Source organism: Piliocolobus tephrosceles, chromosome 5 (genome assembly GCF_002776525.5).
Source record: "Piliocolobus tephrosceles isolate RC106 chromosome 5, ASM277652v3, whole genome shotgun sequence".
Classification (NCBI taxonomy): domain Eukaryota; kingdom Metazoa; phylum Chordata; class Mammalia; order Primates; family Cercopithecidae; genus Piliocolobus; species Piliocolobus tephrosceles.
In genome coordinates this window covers 93386899-93397302 of record NC_045438.1, presented here as the reverse complement: position 1 = coordinate 93397302, position 10404 = coordinate 93386899, and the positions used below count along the sequence as shown (strand labels likewise).

The 10404-nt window shown below is 33.0% G+C and overlaps 1 protein-coding gene across 2 annotated transcripts in view; it reads right to left on the bottom strand.

Moving 5' to 3' along the window:
* Positions 1-1418: 1418 nt before the first annotated feature.
* PHIP (pleckstrin homology domain interacting protein) overlaps positions 1419-10404 on the bottom strand; it is a 137823-nt gene continuing 128837 nt past the window's right edge. The window contains exon 40 of one of the 2 annotated variants that reach the window (XM_023223092.3): positions 1419-6892. In XM_023223092.3, coding sequence (XP_023078860.1) covers positions 6255-6892 — 638 coding nt within the window. In that variant the 3' untranslated portion in view covers positions 1419-6254. The remainder of the gene's footprint in view (positions 6893-10404) is intronic. The other variant, XM_023223093.2, reaches the window with a different exon arrangement.

Here is a 10404-nt window from a genome sequence, read left to right as displayed (position 1 = left end):
CAATTCACAATTTATAGCAATACAATAGTGTGTTGTGAAAACATTAAAAGTCCTTCTTCTAAGGGTTCAGAAAACCTCACACTTACAACAATAAGGTCATGGCCGCAAGACACAGCTTGTCTGGAAACTACACATTAAATGATGTATTCTATTCAGGGACTAAATATAAAAGCCAAGGTTGAGCCATGAATACAGAGGACAATATACAAATGAGATTATCACCACTGGCTATTTGAACAGAATTAGATCTCACAGATAATTTAATCAACTTTTAAAACTTTACAGATGAGGAAAATGAAGCTCTGAGATATGACTTTGCTGGGGTTCCTCTACTTCCTGTCAGGAATAAAAGTCAAATTCCCATTTCCCAACTCCAAGCCAGTTCTTTTCATTACACTGTGCTGCCAGTATGTCTAACCAATATGGCAGAAAGGTATTTCATTGAATGACTTCCACCATTCTTTTCCCAAAGACTAATCAGTAAGTGGTAAATGTGTTAAATTTACCACACATTGATTACAAACACAAAGTACTATATTGCAAGCAACAGAGGTTTTGCGCTTTGGTCTTTATTCTTACTTCCATTAAATACGGGGGAATCTTGGGTCATAAAATTGGTATTATTACAAAAGAGAAATGAGTAAAGAGTGGTTGCTGAAAGTTAATTTTTCTTGGCTGTTCGTCTAAGTATATACTAGGTATTGTTATTAGCAGACTTCAGAAAGAAAAGGTTATCTGGAATTTTTTTTACCTGTCTTCCTCAACTTAGAAATTTATTTTATACAAAATCATTTTAACAAAACATCTTAGGGAGAAATTAACACAAAATTACAGATCACTCCATGTGCTTAATTTGAATTGTTATAGTCTTTATGTATTCGTATCTAATAGTCTTCATGCTAAAATTGGGATTCTTAGTAAGTCAACAAAAATGCATGACAATCTGACACAATTTCTAGGAAAACTGCAATAATTCTATGAACCTAAATACAAGTAAGTGAAATTCTTTCATCATTCCTTTTTTCCCAGAAATTGCGTATTTTTGAGAAAATATTTATGCAAAGTGTTCCACTGAAATGTATCTCTTATGAAAGTATCTGAATATTGAAGTAGTTAACTTATGGTAAGAAACCAATAAAATTGTTTTATTAAATGTACACATAAAAAGGCATGTAAGTTTTTGACCTTCAGTTGTTTTGGAATTAAATTACATTTCGGCACCCAAAAATCTTTTAACTGACAGTTTTCATACTTTGCAAAACACACAGGGCACTGGAAACTCTAATGAACCAGCATTTACATAATGGTAACTGCCATATGACCACTTTGGTAAGCAGCTTGTTGAAATTATGTACTAAGTGCTTTATGTGTTGCCAAAAAAACTTAAAAAACCAAATAAATCATGAGGCTCTACAAAATAGCTTAGAAAAACAAGTTTTCTATTTATTTAAAAATAAGTTTGTAGTTACTACATTGCAGGGACAGGAATTCTTACACGTACATTCTAGTTTGTATAAAAGGATTCAAAGAATTATGCATCAAAACTAACATAGAAAGTGTCCACGTAACAGTAAAGAAAGGTCCAATCAATATGTACAAAAAGAAAGGGCACTGCTATTCTGGTGTGAGACTGCTGTTTATAATATGATACTCCAGGTTCGGAAAGAAAAAAACAAACTTCAATAAAGCTAAATAATTAATTTGTTTTAAAATTCTGTTACTTATTACATACAACAGATCTGCTTGTGTTTAAACATTGTTTTCTGTACAAAATAAGCATAATCTTAATTTGAAAATGTGTCAGTTTCAACTTTCACCCTCTAGGTCAGTTACTTTTTAAAAATTGAGCTACATTCTACACATGTCTAAATGTCCTGTGACAGGATTTAAGTTTTCTAAAAGATCTTCAGTAAGACCCCCGTCTTCTTGCGGTTTTAATATGGTCCAAAAATGTAACATTGTATTGTCTCATTTTATAGTCTATCACTGTGACTAATCAACACACACAATCTTAAAGTAACCAGCGTGTGTGCATCTGCCTTATATGCATGTAGTATATTCCATCTTGAACCTATTTTTCTTGGCTCCTTGAATTGTAGAAACTCAGCCGTGCACTAAGTATTTGGTGTGTGCCATAATGTTAATTTCCTGATAATTTTTATCTGCATTAAAAAAGTGTTTCAACACAGAGCTATCAAAACTAAAAATAGTATCTACTTATAGCTCATATTTTCTACTCACTGTTTTACTGCAGTGTGTACAAGGTTTATCTCTGGAGCGCCAAAAGTGGTACTTACAGTCTTCTGACTCAATTTGACCTCTTCTTGGGTACTATACATAGTTCATGATGACTTTTCATTTGGAGCGCTTTGCTCAGTATAATTAACAAAAATAGTTTCTTAGTAAATGTAGTATTTTTAGTTCAGATCACTTGGAAATCAGGGAACTAAGGGAAACTGCAAGGGTAGAATCAAATAAAAGTGTATTTTTCAAATTTTAATGGGAAAATAAATTCTTGCCTAAGTGTAACAAAACCACTGCTCAACCTGTTATGTTAGAAATACTTTTTAGGTTTATAGGAGTAATCAGATGATAAAACTACTTCCCCTATGACTTTTAAAATCATGTAACTCCTGCATATAAGCAGAACACTTACAGCCCTTTAATCACTCAAGTATCTTGGTCCTTTCAACCTATTCAAAAATAAATTTCAGGTCACAAAAACATTCAGAATAAATCTGTTTTCATTAAGTAGAAAACTGAAAAAGCCATTTCCAGCTGACATTTGATAGAGATATACAGTAGGTATATATGTATAAAATGGAATGTTAGAATTGAAGTAAACATTGTTAACTGGAGAAATTATATTACAAATCATATTTGAAAACATGTAAATGCTGCTAACATATAAGATAAAAATGATATTTGAATACATTTCTTAAAATGTCTGATTCATCTACTGCAATGCAGATGAGGGACAGTTCTAGATGTTAACATACATGCTGCACAAAGATATTTTCTCTGATTACTGTATCTTATGTAATTCATTTCCAGGTGATAACTAAATTTAGTCTATCCCAAGTCTCAGATGTTACCTAATCCAGCTCACAAATATTCCACACTTATTTACTTACATTGAAGGAGGAAGAGAGTTTTATAATAATGCCAGCAGTCTAAATTTGTAGTGAAGCTGTGCAACAAAAACAATTGAAATAAGGCCAAAAAAATCTTCAGTTTATAATACATGCAGAAAATAGTCCAATGCCACTATAGCAGGTCACAAAGGATAAAATTTTAAAAAGCTATGTATCGCCTATCGCCCAGGGCTGTGAGTCTCTGATTAGACTGAATATGTAAACTAATGCTCCACTTAAACTTTTCATCTGGGACTTGAGAATGCTGGGAGTTGAGGGAGGGAATATTAGGGTTTGGTACTTAGAAATACCTAGATTGGTTTACACTTTCCATGCATGTTAAGTTATATTTCTGAATTTTCAGTAAATGTGAGATGTTTTTATTGCTTACCTAAGACAACTGCCAACATTTCTTTCTGGCCTATCAACAGTACATACATAGTGTTACCGCCTCAAAGAGGATTATTTTCCCAAGTGGTAAAGAAAACAAAAATATGGTGATGACTTAAATTTCTTAATTCAACTTCTGCAATGTATAGAAGCTAAATTATAAAAATATAAAATCTAAATATATTGGTATTACTAATACATGTTTAAGTGGTGTTTCGGTTACAAAGAATCTGATCCAAGTTACTGTGCTTTACTAAGAAACCAGTGTCTAATAATGTCCAAATAAGGTCATAAATATACAGTGTCTTTAGAACAGGAATAATACATTTATGTGTTATAGGAAAGATGGTACATATTCATTTCTTTGCTCAAGAGTTGGAATTAACACATACACTGTACTAGAGGTATATTCCACTCTAAGACTGTGTACGCTCTTCCTTTTTCTGTACACAACTTAAAACTGTACATTTTTTTTTTTACAAAAATTGATTTTATAGCCTATTCTTTTTTTCTTAACACAATGCAGATAACATCAGGAAATTACATATTTCAAATAGATTGCCTTCAAAAGCAACTAATTAATGACTTAAATTTCAAACATACACTATTATTTTCAAGAATGGTGTAAGTGAAAGACTCATTTTTCTATACAATCAAGCCATCCATTTCTGCATTATGAAGAGTTTAACTACTGAATTTTAATTTTATAGTTAAATATATTTGTTAGAAAAAAATAAATATACAAAAAACCTGAAAAATTTGAAATTATTTTTCAACTGCAAAATCTCAGCAATGCAGTCAAGATCTGGAAAATGGTTTACTTAATTTCACAGGAAAATTTCTGTACAAATTTAGTTACAAATGATCTTAAAAGCCCAAATGTATCACTTTTTCATTCTTCAAGACAGCTAAATGACAGCTAATATTCATCCTTATCAGACATAATTATGTAATGTGTTTTGCCAAGGTTCAATTGCAGATTTTATTTTTCTACATCAGGGTCATGCTGATACATATTTTCCCCATCTTCACTTTTTAAAAATGTAGTATCTGAAAATTTTGGTTACATTTTTGTACCATACCAGTCCTCAGAAAATACTACATTCTTTAAAGTTTTAAAAAAATGGACAGTAATTTTTAAACAATAGAAATGGTAAGTATGTTGGTTTTTAAGGTATAAAATAACTAACTGTACCATAAACAAATAAATAACTGCTCTCCTTTTCCATAGCAGTACATATAGCAATACATTCTCCTAAGTCATATAGTTATCATTTACAATAGACAACTTAATTTTACTAATGATGCAAAAAATAATAGAATACAAGGCACAATCATTAAATGGAGTTTTTCTTTAGGGTGTATATTGACATACCAGCATGATAAGGATACCGTAAAAAGTGCAGAAAAAACACAATGTGCAATGAGACCACTGTATAAAACATGATTGCATAAAAAGTGATTTGGCCTATTTTAACCTTTAATAATTGAAAATAACCAATTTCCCCCTTAAAATTAAACTATAAAGTATGACATTTTAAAATTATTTTTATTCTACTGCTATCTAAAAAATCCTGAAAAAAGAATTTATACCTGGGTAATAGTATATAAGTATGTGTTTGTATATATATTTAATTATACCCATTTATCAATATATACACATACACACACAGACATGTTTCTTTGTAAGTCATTTTAGGCTATTAGATATGTCTAAAGTTTAGAAATGACATTAATCCAGATCAACAAGTAAACATCAAATCCTATACCTTTTTTCCTGTATTTTCCTTGAATCCTTTAACCACTTAAACATTTCCTCTAGAACATCTCTGTCAAAGGACCCACCAGTGCATTATTTTCTATTAGTACCAAAAAAAAGATATATCTCAGCATAACTCTTTAATAACTTGCTCTTTAGAATATATAGCCTTTCCAATATTGAAAAGTGTATGCTGTCCTGACAGTCAAAAACAGGCTTTCCACTGCACTGATTCTCAGTCTTTGGCACAATAAACAGAGATTGAGTGATATAAGAATCAAGGTCTGAAAAATTAGACAGTCAAATGTTTTCCAATGTGGATATGTTTCCCTTCATCAGTACATTTTCTCTTAAGTTTGGCAGAAACGGAATAAAGCAAAAGCCTCCTCTAGATACTTTGTAGATGAACATTCTATAATTAAAATTAAACTTTTTAGGGTATCAAATGGTGGAAATTTTGTATTTATCTTTTAGAGGAAACATTTCTTAATTCACTGCTACTCTGTATAACATCTTTTAGGGGCATGACTTGTATCAATAGAAATGTACCTTGCTTGGTCAAAAATAATTCATTTTAACATGAAATGCTCTATCACTAGGAATATTATGCTCCTAAAGAGTGTAGCAGAACTGTCTTTTCTATAAATAAATCAGGAATTCATTATAGATCAATTTCTTTTGTTTCAGTGAATGAAATGAATGTGAAAATGCATAACCTATCTAAGGGCAATAAATAGCAAACATTTAAAATATATATGTATATATTTATATATATATATATTCATTTAAAGAAGTGAAGTGTCTTGTAAGTTTGTTTTTTTTTTTTTTGTTTTTTGTTTTTTTTTTTTTTGCAAATCAAATCATAACATTCCCTACTCCACCATAGCAGCAAGGAAGCAGAAGCCTTAGTTCTACTTATTCCTTAACTGTACCTGCTTTATAGATTTTGAAGTAAAATATTTTGGTACAAGTTACCAACCAATTAAATTAGCTTTTGCTTTTTCAGTCAACTTTCGGACTCGTCCTCTACTAGAAGTTCCAAAAGTTAAAGAGGTGTCTTCGAACAACAGCTGCCTTTGCTCCTCTTCAGAGTCATCCTCATTATAGAAAGCTGTCCTTCGACCTTGATTTCTAGTTCTCATGTGGGGTTCAGAGCCTTTGAGTTCTTCAAACTCTTCTTCCTCATCTATAGGATCATCTATCTTTTTTCGGTTACTTCTCCTTAACACTTTGACACTTGCAGGGACTAGGAGATCTGAATCTAGTTTTTGTGTCTTCATCTTCCTTTTGGGTTTTCTACCTCCACGACTCTTTTTCTGTAACAAATCTTCCTTTACATTATTAGTTTCAGAAAGAAAACTGCATGTTGAAGAAGGAAGTACTTCATCTCTGATGGGATGCACATTATTTTGCTCTAAATTTTCTGGCTTTGCATACTGTAGCTTTTTGGGCTTTCTACCCCTTTTCTTGTGTATAATTTCACCACTATTGGTGTTAACGTCTACTTTAGGTTTCCTTCCAGGTCCCCTCTTCACAAGTTTTGATGGCTGTCCTCCATGGCCATTTACTTGAATGGTTCCTGGTACAAGAGCGTTGTTCTTACAATCTCCTAAAAGGGAACAATAGTTATATTTCTGAATTTTCAGTAAATGTGAGATGTTTTTATTGCTTACCTAAGACAACTGCCAACATTTCTTTCTGGCCTATCAACAGTACATACATAGTGTTACCGCCTCAAAGAGGATTATTTTCCCAAGTGGTAAAGAAAACAAAAATATGGTGAAGCTCATAGAAAATAAGTAACTCATCTAAGTTAACATTGTGATTGATTATAAAGGTAGGATGACCAAAGTTTTCTTATTCCTAACTTACAAATAAGTTATTCTTGCTCAAAAACTGCTCTCAGAACTGTTTAAAGAGGATTTTAAAACAACTAAATGGCAGTTTTTCTTCACAGGCTTTGAAAATCCTCTCCTTGTGAAATAAATAGCAAATGACTATAATCCTAGGAAATACTGATTATATCAATCAAAATCACTGTGTGCCACCATAATCATGATTAAAATCCCACTGTAACAAACTCCATGACAAAAGGCCATTATGCTTCATAAAACAAGAGAGAAAATGCTGGCAATCAAATTCTAAACCTGAAGGATCTGGAGATGATGAATCACCTTTCTGTTGTAGAAAAAAATGCTATAACTTAGATAAAGGAAAAATATGCCACAGGAACTATCAGTAACGAACTCTCTTTCCCTCCAAATTTCTGACATGTTTTTATTTGATAAAGTAGGTGATGTGCAATGCTCTATTTTTGAGGAAATTCATAGATGTAAACTGCTTTTAAAGAGAATACATCTTCATAAGGGCATTTTTGGTCACAGGTTGGAACTGTACTTTGTAAATAAGAAAATCATGGTTGGTTGGGTGCAGTGGCTCACAATTACAATGCCAGCACTCTGGGAGGCCACAGCAGGCGGATCACCTGAGGTCAGGAGTTCGAGACCAGCCTGGCCAACATGGCAAAACCCTGTCTCTACTAAAAGTACAAAAATTAGCTGGGCGTGGTGGTGGGTACCTGTAATCCCAGCTACTCAGGGGGCTGAGGCAGGAGAATCGTTTGAACCTGGGAGGCGGAGGCTGCAGTGAGCTGAGATCACGCTACTGCACTCCAGGCTGGGCGACAAGACAGCCTGGGCGACAAGAGCAAGACTCCGTCTCAAACAAAACAAAACAAAACAAAACAAAACAAAACAAAACAAAACAAAACAAAAAAACATAGTTAAGAGACTCACCAAAGGTCAGAGTCAAGTACAGACAGAAAATGCAAAGATTTTAATTCCTGATCCCCATAGTGAAATGACTCTCTTTAGATTAGTGGTTGGGAAAAAATGTGGGTGTGGACATAAAGTAGTTAAGTATTTCCTATGGAGCAACTGACATTTAAACTGCCTAGGGATTCTGTCAATCCCTCTTGTTTTACATTATGACTACAGGGGTTCTAAATATCCAGCACATGTACCTACTACAGAAGATAGGCTTTAAGGACTACATGAATCCCTTGAAATGGTCCAAAATTTTGTATGAATATGTTTAATGTACATTTTTCTTAGGGACTATAGGACTCATCAACTTTATAAAGCAATATATAATGTAAAAAGATTAAGAATGAATGCAGCTTTCTTAAAAAGGAATTCAGAAGTTTTTTAAAAAAGTTTAAAAACCACTGATCTTGAACTGTGTTGTCCTGAGCACATGAAAAGTTACGCAGTTTAGGAACTAAATTTTTAATTAAATTTCAATTTAAATACTAAAGCAGTATATATTTTAAAATACTGATTAAATACTGAAATAACATTTTGGATGCAATGGAATATTATTAAAATTAACTTTACCTATTTTTACTAAACATAGTGACTGCAAAATTTAAAATTACATATATGTCTTGTATTATATTCCATTAGACAACACTGCTTGATTCTAGACAGTTAATTTCGGTGTCATTATTTATAATAAATCACTGTTAATGTTAACTAATAGATAATGATATTTCTATACAGTACCAATACTCGAGTATTTCTAATACTCAAACATTATAAATCAAATGGACTATGAGAGCAGACCTCCGCTATCATAATGCTAGAACCAATTCATCATATATATTTGATTTCTCTAGGATTCAAGAATAAAAAGCAGCAAGGAAGGCCAATATACTATTCAAACTCTAAATTCAGTTCAGAAAGGGGGCAGATATTAAAAATGTGAAACATTCATATGCAAAGTATTTTGGTTATTTATTCAAACAATTATCTTCTCTATAATGGGCATTAAAAATGAGTAAACACATTAACCTCAGATTCTTCTGGAGATACAGACATGTGAAAATGAATAACCTGATCAGTATTATAAGCATCACCAAAGGTAATGAACAGGGTTTTCTGGGACATAAAGATGGAAGTGCTTGGCTGGGCGTGGCAGCTCACATCTGAAACCAGAATACTTTGGGAGGCTGAGTAGGGTGGATCACTAGAGGCCAGAAGTTTCAGACCATCCTGGTCAACATGGAGAAATCCTGTCTTTATCGAAAATACAAAATTAGGCGGGTGTTATGGCATACACCTATAACTCCAGCTACATGGGGGGCTGAGGCAGAAGAATTGATTGAACCTGAAAGGCAGAGGTTGCAGTGAATGGAAATCAGGCCACTGCATTCCAGTCTGAGTGACAGAACAAGATCCTGTCTTTGGAGAAAAAAAAAAAAAAAGATGGAAGTGCTTGATTCTATCTAAAGAAGCCAGGAGAAGACTTCCTAAAGACGATATTTTAAGTGAGACGTGAAAGGCAACAGACCATTAAACTAGGAGGGAAAAAAGATATCCCCCCCAAAGAAGAAAAGAACAAAGACTCAGGAACTTCTAAGTGTTTAGGATGACTGGGATACAAAAGAGAGAAAGAAGGCAAAAGAACCTGGAATGTTAGGCAAGACCCAAGTAACAGAGAGTCTTGTGTAACAGGCAAAAAATTAAAAATGTTTCCATATATGATTTGAGGGCAAGGAAGGGTTTTCTCTGCGTGTATGTACACACATCCACATGTGCTAGAGAGAAATGAAAAGATCACTTTGGCTGCAATATGGGAGATGGATTGGTTAAGAAAGAGTTGAGAACTGAGGCAGGAAGACCAGTTAGGAAACTAGGAAAATAGTCCAGGCAAGAAATTATGTAAGCCTTGAAATAACGTCATGGCGGTGAGAATGGAGAGGAGAGAATAGATTTAAGAGATGTTGTGGAAGGAGAAACAACAAAAACAAAAAGCTGTTGAAGAGATTCAGTTGCTGAAGAGAAGGCTAGGATGACTCCCTGATTTTAAGTTTACATGGGTAGACCCCAATGCCATTAACCAAAATAAGATTTCAGTAGATAAATTAAATTTTAAGAGGTTTCTTAAGACAACAATGAAGAAGAAATGTCTTAAGAAACACTTTGAAAGTCATGATGCAAAATGCTTATTATTAGGCTGTCTGCTGCCAAGAAGCTATATTATTTTAACATGTCACATGGCATATTTTAGTATTTACTTTCTTCATCTTTCAAACATGAAAACTTTACAATAAAAACCTGA